We start from the raw sequence: 19,035 nt of genomic DNA, 5'->3' as shown, positions 1-19,035 counted from the left end.
TGTGGCTTTGGAGGCTGTCCTGGAACTTGCTCTGTAGACCAGGCTGGCCTCAAACTCACAGAGATCCGCTTGCCTCTGCCTCCCAAGTGCTGGGATTAAAGGCGGGCACCACCACTGCCAGGGCCCCTGCCTCTTGTGCTATTCAAGGCTGCACCATCATGCCTGGCATGCTTCTTGTAAAAATTTTTTTTAGATTTGTTTTATATGTGTGAGTGCCTTACCTATGAATGTATGTATGTACACTGTGTGACTATCTGGTGCCGACATGGTTGCTGGGGACTGAACTTTAATCCCCTGCAATAGCAGCAAGTGCTCTTAGCCCCCCCAGCCACACCTACAGCCCCTCACATCCTTTTCTTGCCTTTGTTGGGAGGTTAGGAAGGTGTTGTTTGGGGATATGTTCATGCTCTCATTCTAATTTGTTCTGTTATGGATGGTATACATTGTGTCTTCACTCTCAATGGTTACTGTTAGTATTCAGGCATCTGTACTGGCCTGCCCTTGGGGCTCTGACAAGATAAGGCCTCAGCTGCAGGCACTAAGAGCACCTCCTGTGCACAGTCCACACATTCCCTTATAGAAGGTGGGCCTTGCCTACCCCGTCTTTCTCCCCCTCTCTTTCTTTCTCTTTCATCACTCTTGCCCCCAGGGACTGCTATCTGCCCCTTCTCTCTCCTCTTCCAACAGACCTCCCATGTGAGCCCAGTGTGTGGTGTGATTCTTTCTCACCATTTTTTTTTTTTTTTGGTTTTTCGAGACAGGGTTTCTCTGTATTGTTTTGGAGGCTGTCCTGGAACTCACTCGGTAGACCAGGCTGGCCTCGAACTCACAGAGATCCGCCTGCCTCTGCCTCCCAAGTGCTGGGATTAAAGGCGTGTGCCACCAACGCCCGGCTCTCACCATTTTTTCTTTTTTCTTTTTGAAAAACAAGGATGTTTTATTAAATTAAGCACTTTTTTTTTGGTTTTTACGAGACAGGGTTTCTCTGTATTGTTTTGGAGGCTGTCAGTCCAGCCCAGCCTTGAACTCACAGAGATCCACCTGCCTCTGCCTCCCGAGTGCTGGATTAAAGGCGTAAGTTAAGCACTTTTTAATTCAACATATTTTACTGGTGCAAGGATTTTAACTGAACATTATTTTTTTCTCATTATATGTTTTTATTTAAATTAGAAAGGTGAATGTTTCACATGTCAGTCCCAGCTCCCTCTCCCACCCCCTCACCATTTCTTCTTAAAATTATAACATTGGTTCCCTGACCAGGAAAGGCTCTCCTGGCATTGCCTCCTGCTCACTGGCAGTTTGAGGCATTCCGGGACCCTGGAACCCACTCCACGTACTACAGCCTTGAAGTTTGGGACCTCTGGGTCCCTCCATCCAACACTGCATGATTGGTGAGCCCCTCCCCCTCCCCCACCTCTGGCCTTTTCCCATGAGTGACAACTTTCCTCAAAGTCCTGGTACCAGGAGACTGTGTCTCTCGGGGGCTCAGAGCCCTTGGCCTGTTCTTCGAGTGTTGAAGCACAGGACAGCCTGTGGCTTCTTGAACTCGACCCTCTCTGAATTCAATTCCCAGCACCCACATGGTGCCTCACAGCCACCTATGACGAGATCTGGTGTAGGCATACATGGAGGCACAATGTTGTATACATAACAAATAAATAAAATTTAAAAAAGACAGAAAAACAAAACAAAAAAGAGAAGAGCATGTTTACTTCGGCTCAGCCCAGCATGGTGGACAGGATGTGGCAGACACAGCAGTCCACGCCACGGTGGCCACAAAAGGGAAGGGGAGGGAGGTCTGTGTCGTCGGGCTTTTTCTTCCTGTCTCTTTTTTTTTTTTTTTTTTTTTTTTTTTTTTGGTTTTTTCGAGACAGGGTTTCTCTGTGGCTTTGGAGGCTGTCCTGGAACTCACTTTGTAGACCAGGCTGGCCTCGAACTCACAGAGATCCGCCTGCCTCTGCCTCCCGAGTGCTGGGATTAAAGGTGTGGGCCACCAACGCCCGGCTCTTTTCATGTCTCTTTTACTCCATTCTGGTACCTGGCCTTTGAGATGGTGCTGCCCTCATTCAGGGCCAGTCTTCCTCCCTCTGCTAACCTTCCCTGGAAAGAACACACTCGGAGCTGTGTGATGCTAATCTCCTGGGTGCTTCTTAATCCAACAAATTGGCAGGCGCTGTATCACCACCCGGTCTAAATTCAAAGGATGTCTGTGGTGTAGCTGTGTCCTCTAGGTTGGCACGATCATTGCTGCCTTGGGGGAGAGCTGCCAAGATGATCTGTACAGCACCCTTGTGGGTCAGGCATGCAGTGGGACTGGGGAGGGGCATGACTGTCTGGATGCTCAGGAGTCCCTTTCCCTCCCCTGGGTTCCCACAGTCACTATGTAAGAGGTCTACACAAAGAGGTAAACAGTTGACTGGTGTGGGACACCTTGGTGGTGCAGTTGCCTGAAAATCACCCCATGCTCCTGTAACTAACACCAATAGTAAGTTAATTGGTGCCAGGTGTTGGTGGTGTACGCCTTTAATCCCAGCACTCAGGAGGCAGGGGCAGGTGGATCTCTGTGAGTTCGAGGCCAGCCTGGTCTACAGAGCAAGTTCCAGGACATCCTCCAAAACAATACAGAAAAACTCTCTCTGGAAAAACCTGAAAAAATAAAAAATAAAAAAATACGTTAATTGGTTTGCCTGGCTGGACTTGAAGTTCTTGTTTGTTTCTGTAGATACCCTCTTCTATTGGGGTGAATAGCTTTTTCTTTATGTCTCCCAGGAAACATCATAGGACGTCTTGCCTTTTCTTTCTTGTGAATGCAATGGCATTTCGTAGACTCTCTTTTGAGGAGGAGGAGCTGGGTGATTGGTCACGTCTTTAATCCCATCAGTCAGGAGGCAGGAGGATCTCTCTGAGTTGAGACCAGCCTAGTCTACAGAGTGAGTTCCAGACCAGCCAGGACTATGCAGAGAAACCCTATCTCAAAAAAAAAAAAAAAAAAAAAAGACCCTCTTTGAGACCAGAAGCTGCTCAATGACCATGGACATTACCCTACAGTTAAGCCTCAGAATGCCAGAAAAGCCACTACTATGAAAATGGCACACACAGTTTTTGTCCTTGTCGTATTGAAATTACACGTCTATAATTTGAGCATTTCTATGGTCAGATAAGCAGAGATGGGCCAGCTAGCTGTCTGAAACACCTTGTTTCAATCAAGGTGGAATGTGAAGACTTGGGTTCTGGGTCCTCTGACTTCTACATGCACAAGAGGCACAAACATTCCTGCAGTCACACACAGAAATAATTTGTTATTACTATTATTTTGGTCTTTAAAATTGTTTTAAAGGATTTCTCTGTGTAGATTTGGCTGTCTTGGAACTCATTCTGTACGCCAGGCTGGCCTCAAACTCACAGAGATCTGCCTGCGTTTGCCCCCGACCCCTAGTGCTGGGATGAAAGTGGTGAGCCACCACCGCCCAGTGTGAAATATATTTTCATATTTTTAATTTTGGTTTTTTGAGACAGGGTTTCTCTGTGGCTTTGGAGGCTGTCCTGGAACTGGCTCTTTTAGACCAGATTGGTCTTGAACTCACAGAGATCAGCCTGCCTCTGCCTCCCAAGTTCTGGGATGAAAGGCATGAGCCACCACTGCCAGCCTGCAATATATTTTTAAAAGTCTCTTACTGCTTAATTTTCCTCCCTCCTTTCTCTCTCTGATTTCTAGTAATCTATTTCCCAAGGAGGCTGCACTTCTAAATTCTTACCAGCAATGAATCCCCACATTCTTTGTTCAGTGCTTATCACCTATACTTTTCTTAATATACTTTATGTGTTTGTGTTTTGTAATCACATAAGTCTGTATCACATGCCAAAAGAGAGCAGGACCCCCAGAACTGCTGTACTGATGTTCGTGAGCCAACATGTGTGTTGGGGAATATTATTTTAAGGTGTGTGACTTTTGTTTATGCTGCATTTGTTTAAGTCTGTGAAGCTGTGTGCCTCTCTAAAACACCTGATGGGCTAATAAAGGGCTGAATGGACAATAATGAGGCAGGAGAAAGGATAAGCAGGGTCAGCGGGCAGGGAGGACAAATAGAAGAACCAAGGGAGAGAAGGAGCAAGAGAACAAGAGGAGGATGTTAGGGGCCAGCCACCCAGGTGGCCACAGAGTAAGACACACAGAAGAAAGAAAGATAAAAGCCCAGAGGGAAAAGGCAGTCAGGTTAATCTAAGAAAAGCTGGCTAGTAGCCGGGCATTGGTGGCGCACGCCTTTAATCCCAGCACTTGGGTGGCAGAGGCAGGCGGATCTCTGTGAGTTCGAGACCAGCCTGGACTACCAAGCGAGTTCCAGGACAGCCTCCAAAGCCACAGAGAAACCCTGTCTCGAAAAAAAAAAAAAAAAAAAAGAGAAAAGAAAAGCTGGCTAGCAGCAAGCCAAGCTAAGGCCAGGCACTCGTAAGTAATAATAAGACTCTGTGTGATTCATTTGGGAGCTGGGTAGTGGGCTCCTCAAAAAGCCCAAAGAGCAAAGAGCAAAACCAAAACACAACACGCGTGGGTACTGAACTGAACCCCAAGTCCTCTAGAAGAGCAGTCCTGGCTTTTATCCTCGGGCCATTGTTCCATCACCCCACCCCTCCCTGTCACTTTGATGACAGCTAATCCGGGTGGGTGTGAAGCAGCCTCCACATCCATGATAGCTCACGACTCTGAGCATCTGTTCATGTGCTTACCATGGGCCCTGTGTACATCTCTGTAGAAATGTCTAACCAGTGCTTCCATCCATGTTAACATAGCTTGCTTTGTGTCTTTTCATGTTGAGTTATTTATATATTGTACACAAACATCCCTGGATGTATGGGACTTGCAAAGTTTTTATTCTATTACTTTCTCTCTCTCTCTCCCTCTCTCCCTCTCTCTCTCTCTCTCTCTCTCTGTGTGTGTGTGTGTGTGTGTGTGTGTGTGTCTGTCTCACTCTGTCTCTCTGTCTCTCTCTCTCTGTGTCTCTGTCTCTCTCATGTCTCATGTAGCCAGGTAGCTTCCAATTCACTATGTCGTCAAGGATGAACTAGACTTTTTTATCCTCCTAGCTCTAGAGTGCTGGGATTACAGTTGTGCACCACTGCCTGGTTTGTGGGTGCTGGGGATGAAACATGGACTTCATACATCCCAGGCAAGCACTCTGCCAAGGGAGCTACACATCCACCGCTTAGTCTTGCTTTAAACCATATATATATGTAGTGTGTGTGTGTGTGTGTGTGGATGCCCTCAAGGCCAGAAGAGTGGACTGTATGCCCTGGTGCTGGAGTTACAGCTGACTGTGAATTGTATTAAGCAGGTGCTGGGAACTGAACTTGGGTCCTCTGCAAGTGCAACAAGCGCTCTTTTTTTTTTTATCAGCACAGAATTTTTATCCTGAAGATGATTATTTTGTTGTTTTGACATCTTGCCTGAAAAACTATTGCATTAAAAGAGTTTGAGCGGGGCATTGGTGGAGCACGCCTTTAATCCCAGCACTCGGGAGGCAGAGGCAGGTGGATCTCTGAGTTCGAGGCCAGCTTGGTCTACAAAGCAAGTTCCAGGACAACCTCCAAAACAATACAGAGAAACCCTGTCTCAAAAAACCAAAAATAAAGTTTGAGAGGTTTAGATTTTGGGGTTTTATTTGTTTTTTAATAGCTTTAATGTTTGTTTTATTTGAGATAGGGTTTCTTTGTGTTGCCCTGACTGCCCTTGAACTAGATCAGTGGACCAGGCTGGCCTGGAACTCAGGGATCTTCCTGCCTCTGCCTCTCAAGTGCTGGGATTAAAGGCTAGTATCACTCACCATACCTGGTTATGCTTTGTAGTTTTGTACTACGTTTTGAAATCAGGAAATGTTAATTATCCAGGTTTGTCCCTAGGTCCCCCATCCACAATACAGGTTCACTGACCTCATCTTAGTCCTTTGATTTTCATATAATTACTAGGAATCTTATTTTGTTATGTGGTGCTAGGGATTCATCCTAGTACCTCACATATGCTGGGGAACTGTGCTATTGCCCATCTGTGCTGGTTGTCAGGGAGACACAGCCCAGAACCAGCAGCAAAGAGTCGCAGTGGGAGATTGTCTTGACTGCTTTCACTGAAGGCAGACGCAGGCTAAGTAGGGGGCACCGTCCCCCGCTTTTGAGCCCAGGACTGTGTATGAGTGGGGAGTAGAAAGAGCAAGGTGAGGGCCAGGCAGGAAGGCAGGTATTTATTTTTCTCAGTTCTGAACTGTGGACGTCATGGACTAGCTGCTTCATGGACTAGCTGACAATGATGAACTATAATCTGGAATTGTAAGATAAAATAAAGATGCTTTTCCCAGGGTATTTTATCTCAATAACAGAAATGAAAGTAAAGCAGATAGTTTGAGGGCAGCCTTGGCTAAATGGAAATTCACGGCCAACCTGGCGGGAGTAAGATAACCCTATAGCTCAGTGGCTGAGCAGTTAGTTGTCTAGCATGAACAAAGCTCTGGGGTTGTTACCCCTCCCCCTCAAAAAAGTTTAACAGGATTTGGTGGGTTTCTGTTTTTGTTTTGTTTTGAGCCAGAGTCTCACCCTGTAGACCTGGATGCCCTGGAATTTTCTGTGTAGACCAGGTTGGCCTCAAACTCATAAGGATTTGCCCTCCTGCTTCCCAAGTGCTGTGATTAAAGGTATGTGCTACCATTCCCAGAGACTGAAACTGTGATTTTTTTTTTTTTGAGACAGGGTTTCTCTGTATTGTTTTGGAGCCCGCCTGCCTCTGCCTTCCGAGTGCTGGGATAAAGGCGTGCACCACCAACGCCTGACTGAAACTGTGATTTTTATGACATCACTTTTATATAAAAGTAGGATTTCTAGCCGGGCGTTGGTGACGCACGCCTTTAATTCCAGAACTCAGGAGACAGAGGCAGGCGGATCTCTGTGAGTTCGAGAGCAAGCCTGGTCTATAGAGCGAGTTCCAGGATAGCTTCCAAAACAATACAGAGAAACCCTATCTTGAAAAAAAAGTAAGATTGCTTCTGAGTAGGTTTCCATCATTAAGGAGATTTGGAGTTTCGAGGTTTTTCTTGTTTTCTATTTGTTTGACTTGGATCTACATTAGAGAGCCTGTTCTATGAGAATCTGTTTTCAATTTCCTTGGCTACAAAGGCTACTTCCTATTAATATTCCAGCACACCAATTATTCATCTGTACTTGGTCACATTATGGCCTTGGTTCTCCTGGCCTCATTTTGAAAGAAGGCTTTGAGTCCTGACACCCCACGGGGAAGGCGTGTAGGTGGGACTCAGGGCTGACTCAGAGGGCCAGCCCTAGACAGCTCATGTCTGAGGTCACACCACAGGAGAGGAGGCATTCTAGCCTCAGGAATGGAATCTGTCCGGACAGCTTCTCAGGCTCCCTCTTGTCCTGCCTGCCCTCATCTGGAGTTGCCCGTGTGAGATCATACTTACCAGGTTGTAAGGCTGGACCCCTCTCCCCTGTCCCAGCCAGCATCGAACCTCAGAGTGTTCCGAAGTCAGAGGACAGTTTGCAGGGGTCAGCCCCCTCCTTCCACTGTGTAGGCACAAGGTGGCCAAGTCTGGCGGCATGGGACCTCACCCACTGAACCAGTTTGCCAGCCTCAGATTATACTCTTGAGATTCAGTTACTTTATTCTTTTATGGTTTTTCAAGACAGGGTTTCTCTGTGTAACAGTCCTGGCTGTCCTGGAACTCACTCTGTAGACCAGAATTACCTCAGACTCACTGAGATCCACCTACTTCTCCTTCCTGAGTACTGGGATTAAAGATGTGAGCCACCACACCAGCTTGTTTTTACTTTTAATTATGTTCACACACGTGAGTTTGTGTGGGTCTGTGCGTGTACCTGTGGAGGACAAAAGAGGATGTCAGATTCCCTAGTTCCGGACAGTTGACAGCTGCCTGAAATAAAGACTGGAACCCAACTCTGGTCCTCAGTAACAGTCATCTTCATCTTTCCAGCTCCCTTGACAAATGTTAAAATCAGCTAGGCATTGTATTGAACACTTTTAATCGGGAGGCAGAGGCAGGCTGGCATCTATGAATTTGAGGCCAGCCCGGTCTACAGAGCAAGTTTCTGGACAGCCAGGGCTACACAGAGCAAGCCTGTTTCAGAAAAACCAAATCAAAACCATACCAAAACAGTAAAAAACCCACAAACAAACAAACAAAAAAAAAAGAAACAATAACTAGCAAGTTTTTGTTTTTTGTGTTGTTTTTTTTTTTTTTTTTTTTTTTTGGTTTTTTTCGAGACAGGGTTTCTCTGTATTGTTTGGGAGGCTGTCCTGGAACTCGCTCAGTAGACCAGGCTGGCCTCGAACGCACAGAGATCTGCCTGCCTCTGCCTCCTGAGTGCTGGGATTAAAGGTGTGCACCACCAACGCCTGGCAATAACTAGGAAGTTTTAATTACATTTATTCATTTATGTGCATCTGTTCACACACAAATGCCAAGGCAGGCACAGAAGTCAGAGGTCAGCCTGCAGGAGTCGTTTCTCTCCTCTGCTGGGTTGACAGGGCTGGAGGCTGGCACCCTCATCGGATGAGCTGCCTCGACAGCCTGTGCACTGCACTCTTTTAGGGTAAATATTTAGGACAGAATTCTGGTGTGGAGCATGCGCAACTTGATGGCATTGCTAATATTACTAGTTACCATTAAATTGCCATGACAAGACAAATAAAAAATGATTTTAAGTGTGTTTTGGCTCTATGTGCATGTGTGTGTGCACACCTTGCACCGGAGGAGGCCAGAAGAGGGCACTGGATCCCCTGGAACTGGAGTTCCAGAAGGTTCTGGGAACTGAACATAGGTCCTCTACAAGAGTGGCAAGTACTCGTAACTGCCCAGCCGTCTCTCTAGCATCCCCTCCCCTTTTGAGACAGTGTCTCATTGTGTCATCTTGGCTGGCCTGGAAGTATCTACACTAGAGGGATCTCACACTCACAGAGACCTTCCTGTCTCTGTCTCCTAAGTGTAGGAGAGACGGCTCGGAGACGGAAGTGCTAACCACGCAAGGGCAGGGACCGGAGCTCATCCTCAGAGCCCGGGGTGAAAGAGCCAGGGGTGGTGACTGTGCTGGTAACTCCATGCCTGAGGGGGCACAGACAGGCAGGTCCCAGGGGCCGGTTGGACAGCTAGCTTAGCCTAATTGGTGGGGAGTTCCAGGCCAATGAGACATCCTATCTTTCAAGGCTGCTTTGCCCACCTGGGATTTATGTGGACTTTGGGAGATCTAATCCTTCTGCCTGGAAGAGCTCCAACTGCTGAGCCACCTCCCCAGCCCTGGGTGCATTTCTGAACTGCAATGGCTTTGTTGTCAGGATGCTCAAAGTAGGTACCGCTTTAACAGGAAGACAGAAGTAAACCGGGTGTACACCTGAAATTTTAGCATGGGGGAGGGGTGAGGCAAGAGGATCGGAACTTGAGGCCAACCTGAGCTATGCAGCAAGACCATCTAAATAAATAAATAGACAAATAAATAAAAGGGAGAAGAACCAGGCAGGAAACAGGAATTCTGAAAGGGAATGCGAGGTGTCATTCTAACAAGAGTTTCAGGGATAATCGCTCCATCCCTTGCAGATGGATCACAGGTGCACAAAGGTCAGGACTGCATGAGTTCCTCTGGACAGAACAGTGCTCTTCCCCGCCTCAAAGGTCAGGACTGCATGGGTTCCTCTGGACGGAACAGTGCTCTTCCCCGCTCACACCCCCCGGACCTCCTCCCCGTTCACACATCACAAACATGCCTACCGCTTCCAGGTCTTTACTGGGCCTTTAAAGTTCAGCGTCTTCAATTCTAAACTTTATGAAAACTAGGAAATACCTTGAGGTCAAGCGCTGTCATCGTTATTCCTAACCTTTGGTATTCGCTGACTCACCGTTTAATGTGCAGCGCGAATGAGCAAATCCCCTTGGGGGAAGCCTCATGTCCAGTTACTTCTCTGGCCGATGTGGAATGCTCCACAGCATCCTTGGGCTTTTTTTTTTTTCAAAGCTCCTTCCTGAGGCTGACAACGTTCTGGAGGCTTTCCTCACTTCATCGGGAGCCAATGTTGAATCGCCAGAGGTCATCAGGGGAGGCCTGGTACCATGCGGTCTAAATCTTCCTGGCTCCTGTTTGTGTGGTCTGACTCCCCATCTTCACACACTCTTGATGGTGTGTGCTTGAACCCATCCTGTTGCTTCTCACCACCATGCCTCTGTGTAGCCATCAACCCATCTCCAGAGTGAGCATGCCCTCTGTAAGCTTCCCCTGACCCAGGCCCCTAGGTGAGACTGGGTGCCCACACTCGGTCTCCCAGCTCTTCTCGAGGACACTTCCAGTTGTCACAATCTACATGTGGGCTGAACCGTGTGTGGCAAACACTTGACTCAGAGGAATGCCACTGCAGGTCTCTGCTTGACCAAAAAGGGAGGAAGAGAATCACATTTCTTTTTTTTTTTTTTTTTTTTTTTTTTGATTTTCAAGGCAGGGTTTCTCTGAGGCTTTTGGAGGCTGTCCTGGAACTAGCTCTTGTAGACCAGGCTGGCCTCGAACTCACAGAGATCCGCCTGCCTATGCCTCCCGAGTGCTGGGATTAAAGGTGTGCGCCACCAATGCCCGGCTAAGAATCACATTTCTTAACTCTGTTGTTTTCTATTGGGATCCCCTGACCTCTCTGGAAGTGATGCTGGTGTTTAAAGATCTATGTTTCATGAAAATGTCCCAGATAAGGCAAGACATTGGGATGTCGGTGGACAAAAAAAAAATAAATAAATAAAAAATAAAAAAAATAAAAGCAAGCAAAACGTGAGAAGGAAAAGAAAGCAAAGCCAAGTATAGTCAGTCACTCACAAACTTACCTATTTCTAAAGCTGTAGGAATGGGGTTTAGGTCCTTCTGCTATAACCAGCACAGATGGTTTGGTTAAGTAGCTAACTTGTCAAGACTTCAGATCACACGTTGTGTCTTATACGGGCACCCTGAGGCTTAATCGGTAACCAGTACAAGGTGGACTATTATAGCGGTTTGCCTTACCCAAGCTTACACAGCCCCTCTTTCTCGGTACCAATGGATTCCATCCTCAGAAGACATAAAGAGGCGACAAGTTGAGGAGGGCTTCTAGAACAGCAGTATATTCAAGAGCTCCAGCTGCAGGTCACTGAGCCCGGCCCAAGCCTATAGTCACCTCACTCTTCAGGAGGCTGAAGCAGGAGAGGGAAGAGGGTTCTGAAAGGGAGCGGTAGGGGGTGTGGGAGATCGAGGGGTGGGGAGACAGAGAAATATTGCTGTATAGCCCCTACCGGCTTTTAGGAATGGACCCCTGGGCGCGTCTACGTGTTCGCATCGAACTCCTCTTCCCATCCCTTTGGTGCCACCGTTGTCATTGCACACTCTTTCATCCGGATGGGTATTCACCTGGGCCAGGTATCCAGCGGCCCCCTAGAGCCAGAGGCAAGAAAGTTCATTGACTGGGCGCTCGATATCTCAGTTATGGAGCAGGAGCCTGGCTCTTGCCATCTCCTCTAGACCTGTAACTGCTGGTTCAGTAGCTCCATCCTTTGCTGCGTGGCCCGGGAAAAGCGATCTCGACTTTTGCAAACGGTAGGATCTCCAGGAGTAGCAATCCAGCCAGCCCCGATCTGCACTCTGTAAACGTCAGCCCACCAGTCGGGGGGCAGGACGCCCACGAGGGCAGTGGCCCGGAGCGGTCAGGGATGCCCATTGGAACCCGGCTCGGGCTGCCAGCGGCGCCTCCCCCTCAGAACCAACAGGACGAGTCGCCCCTAGCAACAGCAGCCGGCACTCGCTCCGGCCGCGCCGATTGGCGGAACTCCAGGCGGCGGCGGCGGCGTCACTTCCGGCAGCCGGAGGCAGCGGAGGAAGCCGAGGGGCGGCCATCTTGGGTCTGTGAGGCTCCTGAGGTGCCGGGGAGCGGCGGTGGCAGCCGGCAGGGCGAGGCCGGGCGGAAAGCGAGCGGGAGAAGGGAAAGCGGCAGGGCGTGGGCGCCTCCCCCGCGGCCCCCTCCATGGTCGGCGGCCGCAGGCCGCGGCGGCCCGTCTCGCGCTTCAGCTCCGCTACATCCTCCTGCGCCGCCGCCTCTTCGGGGGCTGCCGGCCGCGCTGTGTGGAGCCCCCGGGGCTGAGCTCCGCGGCGCTGCGGCTGCGGGAGGCGAGGGGCCCGCGAGGCGCCCTGAGGCTTGCGGCGGCCCGCCGGCCCCCCTTCCACTGGGCTCCTCGCCGCGGCCGCCGGCGCTGGGGGAGAATGAGCCCCGGGGCCCGCGGGCGCACGGCCCGGGCCAGCCCGGGGATCTAGGCTCCGGCCGGGGAGGGCAGGGCCCGGAGGCTCGCGGCCGCTGCTCGCCCGCCGCCCAGAGCTGGGCGGTTTTGTTTTCGCCTTGGCGTTGTGCAGAATCAAAGCGCAGTAAGATGTCCACTAGGACCCCTTTGCCAACGGTGAATGAACGAGACACTGAAAACGTGAGTGGCCTGCGCCGCGGGGTGGCCGACCCTCAGGGTGGTAGCAGGGGGACCCGGGTCAGGGGCTCCTGGCAGGCAGGGCTCGGGGCGCTGCCCGGTCCCCGCGGCGCGTGCGGCCTGCGCGCCGTCCTGACGGTCGGCTGAGCACGAGCCCGTCGGTGCGCTGCCGCGGCCGGTGCGCGTTGGAGCCCGGCTCTGCTGTTAGCTAAGAGCCTGCCCGTCCTTGGTGGTGCAGAGAGGTGGGAGGCGGTCGGGTCAAGTGGACGGTCCTTTAGGATGGGACTAAGTTTAATGACAGCCGCTAAAACTAAGGGTCCTGCGGAGAGAGCCTTGGGGGCCCCCGTAGTTCCCGAAGAGAACTACGAGGAGCTCCGCTCGAGAGCGGCTGCCTTTATCAAGGAGCAGCTTCCCGTCCTTGCAAAGAGATCTAAGTCTGTTCGGAAGCGGTAGCTGGGAGTTTCGAGAGGCAGACGGTGGAGTGAAGCTGGGCTCTCTGTCCTGCTGCCCAGCTGAGGGACACCCACTGAGCTGGCTTTTCCTTCCGCTGCTGCAGAGCTTGGCCTAGAGAGTTGCTCCCAGGCCCATTCCAGCGTGCACACCCAGCAAATCTTTGTAAAAGAATTTTGTTCGAAAGGACCTCCAGAGACAAACCAAACAGCAGCTTGGAACAGCATTGCTAGGGAGTGACAAGCGCGTTAGACGTTCTATTGAAGAAATGTTTGACCTGCCCAAGTGTGTTGTTTTGAGCCCTTCTCCCACACTGGATTCCAAACTGCTTGCTCCGGCCTAGCTTCGTTCCCTGTAAAGCATTTAGCAAATAACTTGTAAAGAAACTTCACTGGCCTTTCATTATACAGAGCTATGAGGTAACCGCTGGCAGGAAAATGCCAACTCTTTGGAAAAGCCTCCGTGCTCCCCGGCATTCATGCTTTGTCCACCATCCTTAGACACGGTGACCTAGTGGTACCAGATGCCTTCATTTTAATCTTCAGAATGCTACTTGGTGCTTGATAGCTATTGAGTAATTTGTTTATGCAGAGCATAGTCCAAGTCATCTCTGTAATATATTAATATACAGTTGTGTATGTTCTTACACCTAATTCAGAGAGCTTAAATTAGACTTTATCCTATTCTTCCTCCCTCCATCCTCTCCCTTTCCCCTTTCCTTCTCTTTTTTTTTCCTTTCTCTGCCTCCCTTTCTTCATTCCATAGTTCTTTTTTTTTTTTTTTTTGGTTTTTCGAGACAAGGTTTCTCTGTGGCTTTGGAGGCTGTCCTGGAACTCACTCTGTAGACCAGGCTGGTCTCGAACTCACAGAGATCCGCCTGCCTCTGCCTCCCGAGTGCTGGGATTAAAGGCGTGCGCCACCAACGCCCGGCTCATTCCATAGTTCTTGCTATGTTGCTTGGACCACTCAAGGGAGCCTTCTACCTCATTCTCCTCATAGCTGAGAATCAGGCTCAGAATCCCGAGACTATTTTTACATTCTTTTGAGGAAACTTACCTTTGACCTGATTGATCCTCATCATCATCTCTGGTCACTTCAAAAATGAAGCAAGTAAATTGATTGATTGACTTTGATCATTGATTTTTTTCCCCCAAGGACAGGGTTTCTCTGTGTAGCTCTGTAGACCAGGCTGGCCTGGAACTCACAGAGATCCGTCTGCCTCTGCCTCCCGAGTGCTGGGATTAAAGGTGTGTGCCACCATTTCCTGGTACATCAACACTTTTTTTTTCTTTTTTGGTTTTTCGAGACAGAGTTTCTCAGTAGTTTTTTGGAGGCTGTCCTGGAACTCTCTTTGAAGACCAGACTGGCCTCAAACTCACAGAGATCCGCCTGCCTCTGCCTCCCGAGTGCTGGGATTAAAGGCGTGCGCCGCCGGCCATCAACACTTTCTAAGTGGACATTCTAATGAGCAGTCATATAGCCACCACCACAGTCAAAGATACAGACTTTTCCATCTCCCAGAAAGATCTCATTTCTGTCCCTGTAGTTTTACTTTACCTTTTTTTTTTTGTAAGTGGGACCATAAAATATGTAACTATTCAAAAAGTTTGGGACAGTTTCACAGTGTAGCTGAGGTTAGCCTTAACCCATCCTCCTGCTTCCGCCTCCTTAGCGCTGTGATTACTAGTGTGACTGGCTTCATCCACGAGCATAAGGCCTTGTAGACCTGCCTGCCTCTCTTTTCTTTCTCTTTTTGAGACAGGGTTGACTTAAGTATCCCTGGCTGTGCATAATGGTTTTTGTTTGGTTTGTATGCTTGCTTTTTGTTTTGTTTTTGGTTTTTCTGAGACGGGGTTTCTCTCTGTCCTGGAACTCTGCTCAGTAGACTAGACTGGCCTCGTACTCAAGAGAGTTGCTTGCTTCTACCTCAGAGTGCTAGAATTAAAGGCATGCCCCACCATTGTTTGGGCAAGTAATGCTTCTGAGCTTTGTGTTTTCAAGCATATTAATAGTTCATTTCTTTTTATTGCTAGTTAGTATTTCATCAGATGTACCATGATTTTTTAGAAAATTCTTTTATCAAGTCGTCGGTGGTGCACTCCTTTAATCTGTGAGTTCAAGAGCAGCCTGGTTTACAGAGTGAGTTTCAGGACAGCCTCCAAAGCCACAGAGAAACCCTGTCTTGAAAAACCAAAAAAAAAAAAAAAAAACTTTTATTAGATGGTGGTCATTGGTTATTTTGACTAGAACGGCTTGGGGTGTGTGTGTGTGTGTGTGTGTAAGTAAACAGACATCCTAGGCATTTTAAATTTTAAATGATTACATTCATTTGTGTTAAGAATATTATTCTAGCCTTTGTGTTGCCTGTTCACCTTTGGTCACTAGTGAATGTGGTGTCAAAAAAGGCATAAATTAGTGCTTTGAAGCCATTATTTATCTTGGAGTTCAGTATCTTGGGTGTAGGAGCTTCATAAGTAACAGAAAATCTAAAAAAAGAAAAACAAAAGTTGTTCATTAATTCAAGTGTAAGAAATTGGGCTGAGAGTGTAGCTTAGTAGAGTGCTTGCCTAGCCTTTTTTTTTTTTTTTTTTTTTTTTTTTTGTGGGTGCTTCCTTTTGAAGTGTTTTACCCGGAATTACCTATGTAGACCAAGTTGGCTTCAACCCACAGAGACCCACCTGCCTCTGCCTCTGCCTCTTTAGTGCTGACGTTAAGCTTGTGGACAGATGCATTCTAGCTTTTAAGAAACTTTGGGCCGGGCGTTGGTGGCGCACGCCTTTAATTCCAGAACTCGGGAGGCAGAGGCAGGCAGATCTCTGTGAGTTCGAGGCCAGCCTGGTCTACAGAGTGAGTTCCAGGACAGCCTCCAAAACAATACAGAGAAACCTCGAAAAACAAAACAAAGCAAAACAAAACAAAAAAAGAAACTTTGGCTTTTATCTGTAGTGTAGATATAAATAAAATAATTTGCAATAATAATTTTTTTCCTTTTTATACATTATTCTTTTCTCATGTGTTTGATTTTCACATTACTATTCGCTTTTATGGATAGGAATATAAACTTTCATCTTAGGGCAGAAAAATTACTTAAACATTTGGGGCCAGAAGATAGTATGTCCAGCCTCATAGAACTGGAATTTTAGGTGGTTGTAAATCACCCAGTGTGGGTGCTGTGAACTCAGCCTGGGTCTGCAAGACTTCTTAACTATTCAACCATCTCTCTGGCCCAAAAGTAGGATGCTTTTTAAAGATGAAAGAAAGTCTAACTGTTTTATAGTTGACTTGTATAGAGATCTGTTAGTAAATCCTGTTTTTATATTTGACAAAATTAGAAATGAAATTTTCACTTGGATTTCAAAGCATACCACATTTTCTAACCTGGATTGTTTCTAGAGGACTGACTGGAGGTAGAGGTTTGCTAGCTAACAGCTCTAGATATTCACTTGCTGTTTTATGTCTCTGTGGCAGTGGTCCTCAACCTGTGGGTCTCTACCCACTTGCCAAACTTCTGACTCTGAAGCTATTTACCATAGCAAAATTACAGTTATAAAGTTATTGTTGGGGGTCATTGCAACATGAGGAACTGTATTAAAGGGTCACAATATTAGGAAGGTTGAGAACCACTGCTGTCCTGGAATTCTTTATATAAGCCAGGCTGGCCTCACACTCACAAATAATCCTGCTTCTGTCCCCCAAATGTTCAAACTAAAGGTGTGCTCTACCACACCAGCTATATCAGGTATTTAGAAGTTAGTATAGCATGGTCACAATCATTGACTTCTGTGAAATAAACTAGTGGTGATATTGTCTCGCCAGCTGTTGATTGGGTGATACTGCATTCACCTGTGAACAAATTGGAAAGTTTACTATGTATGAAGCTGTGCTGTGGAGGGCGTACTGAACGCCTGAGAACCAGATCGCTCTTGTTTAGGACCTGCTTGTCCAGCAGAACAAAGTACCCAGGGCTTTGTGGAACTAGCCTGTACTGTCTAACCTGAGCAAACATACCTGGAGGGTTGCTATTGCTATTGCTGACGTGCTCATCTCCGGTTCTCACCTCAGACCTGGCTGCATTCCTGCCAGGTTCCAAGACAATGATTAGGCACACCCAGGGATCACACTTTAGAAATCACTGCCTTAGTGTTCAGCTTGCTAACTAGGCTTTTGATTGCCTAAGTTTTTAGAAGAGATTTTTTTTTTTGCTAAATATAATGGGTTTTTCAAATCCTATGAGTTGTTTTGTTTTGCATTTAAGACAGGGTTCTACCATGTAGCCTTGGATGGCCTGGAATAGCCTATTTAAATTGGCTGACTTCAAACTCTGCATGAGTTTTCATTATGCCACTTTAAAGCTGGGCGGTGGTGATGGTGCACTCCTTTAATCCCAGCACTCGGGAGGCAGAGGCAGAAGGATCTCTTAAATTTGAGGCCAACCTGGTCTACAGAGTGAGTTCCAGGACAGCTAGGGCTATTACGTAGAGAAACTGATCAAAAAACTTAAAAAAAAAAAAAAAAACGAAAAAGGTGTGAATCTAGACTATAGGAATAGTTACTACTTGTTCTTATTTCATTATATTCAGGCAACATAAAGTAATTTATATAGTATCCTATTTAAATATGTAGTATGTGGGGCTGAAGAGATGCCCCAGGGGATAAAAGAGCACTGGCTACTTTTTCAGAGGACCCAAGTTCAATTCCCAGAACCCACATGGTGTCTTAAAAACAGCTGAAACTCCACTTCCAGGAGATCCAACACATTTGGATTGCCTTGGGAACATGTGGTGCACACACTTACATGGAGGCAAAACACCCCCATACACATAAAACAGTGTAAGATTATGTAGTATGAGCTGGGAATGATAATAGTACATGCTTGCAATCCTATGGACTGGGGTGGCAGAATTGGATAATGGTCAGTTAGATGGAGGTTAGCCTGGGCAAGTTAGTGAATCTTGCAAAAATTTTAAAAATGACATTTATTCATTACTTTAAAATTTTTATATTGTGTGTGTAGTCTGGGAGGTCAACTTTTACTTTTTACAGCATGAGCCTTGGTGATGAAACTTAGGTTGTCAAGCCTGGCAGCAAGTGCCTTTACTTGCTCAACACTCTCATTCGTCCAACATTATTTTCTCTTTTCTAAGCTTATTTTATGTGTATGATTGTTTTGCCTGCCTGTGTGTCTGTGCTACATGTGTAACTGGTGCCCATAAAATCCAGAAGAGGTTGTTTGATCTGGAGTTTCAGATGATTGTGAGTTGCCTGCTGGGGCTCAAACCTGGACCCTCTGGAAGGACAGACAGTGCTCTTAAATCAGTGGTTCTCAACCTGTGGGTCACGGCCCTTTCGACAAACCTCTGGTTTCAAAAATATTTACATTATGATTCATAGCAGTAGCAAAATTACATTTATGGAATAGTAAATATAATTTTATGGTTGGGGGGTTACCACAACATGAGCTGTATCAAAGGGTCACAGCCTTAGGAAGGTTGAGAACTGCTGGCTTAGAGACTTATACCCAGTTTACTATAAATTGATTGTACCTCTTACTTTATTTCAAAAGGGATTGTTGTGTTGGTAAGCAAGTGGTGGTGGGTAATCCCAGCACTTGAGAGGCAGATGACTGGGGCGTAGGTCAAGGCCAAACTGGCTATATAACAAGACCCTGGATGTCTCTGTGTCTCTTTCTCTTTTTTCTTTTCTGTCCCTCCCTCCCTCCCTCCCTCTCTCCCTCCCTCCCTCTCTCCCTCTCCCTCTCCCTCTCCCTCTCCCTCTCCCTCTCCCTCCCTCCCTCCCTCCCTCCCTCCCTCCCTCTCTCTCTCTCTCTCTCTCTCTCTCTCTCTCTCTCTCTCTCTCTCTCTCTCTCTCTCTCTCTCTCTCTCTCTCTCTCTCTCACACACACACACACACACACACACACACACACACACACACACACACAGTTTGTTGCTCTTCCAGAGGACTTGGGTTTGATTCTCAGTGCCCACGTGGTAGCTCAAAACCATCTGTTGCTCTGGTTCTAGGATATCTGATGCTTTTTTCTGATGTCCCTAGGCATTAGACATGCAAGTGGTGTCATATGGACAAGCAAAACACTCATCTA

At 47.5% G+C, this 19,035-nt stretch overlaps 1 protein-coding gene and 1 non-coding gene across 11 annotated transcripts in view; both read left to right on the top strand.

The window, feature by feature from the left end:
• The first annotated feature begins 12,290 nt into the window (after positions 1 to 12,290).
• Positions 12,291 to 19,035, top strand: part of Mark3 (microtubule affinity regulating kinase 3) — an 81,438-nt gene continuing 74,693 nt past the window's right edge. For all 10 annotated transcript variants that reach the window (XM_040742430.1, XM_040742423.1, XM_040742429.1 and 7 more), the window contains exon 1: positions 12,291 to 12,485. In XM_040742430.1, coding sequence (XP_040598364.1) covers positions 12,435 to 12,485 — 51 coding nt within the window. In that variant the 5' untranslated portion in view covers positions 12,291 to 12,434. The remainder of the gene's footprint in view (positions 12,486 to 19,035) is intronic.
• On the top strand, positions 15,283 to 15,415 carry LOC121139608. The gene has a single exon (XR_005876518.1). It is a non-coding gene; the product is annotated as a small nucleolar RNA SNORA13 (small nucleolar RNA).

Source organism: Mesocricetus auratus, unplaced genomic scaffold, assembly GCF_017639785.1.
Source record: "Mesocricetus auratus isolate SY011 unplaced genomic scaffold, BCM_Maur_2.0 Super-Scaffold_15014, whole genome shotgun sequence".
Lineage (NCBI taxonomy): Eukaryota > Metazoa > Chordata > Mammalia > Rodentia > Cricetidae > Mesocricetus > Mesocricetus auratus.
The sequence above is the reverse complement of the archived record's forward strand: the minus strand, read 5'-3'. Positions and strand labels throughout refer to the sequence as shown.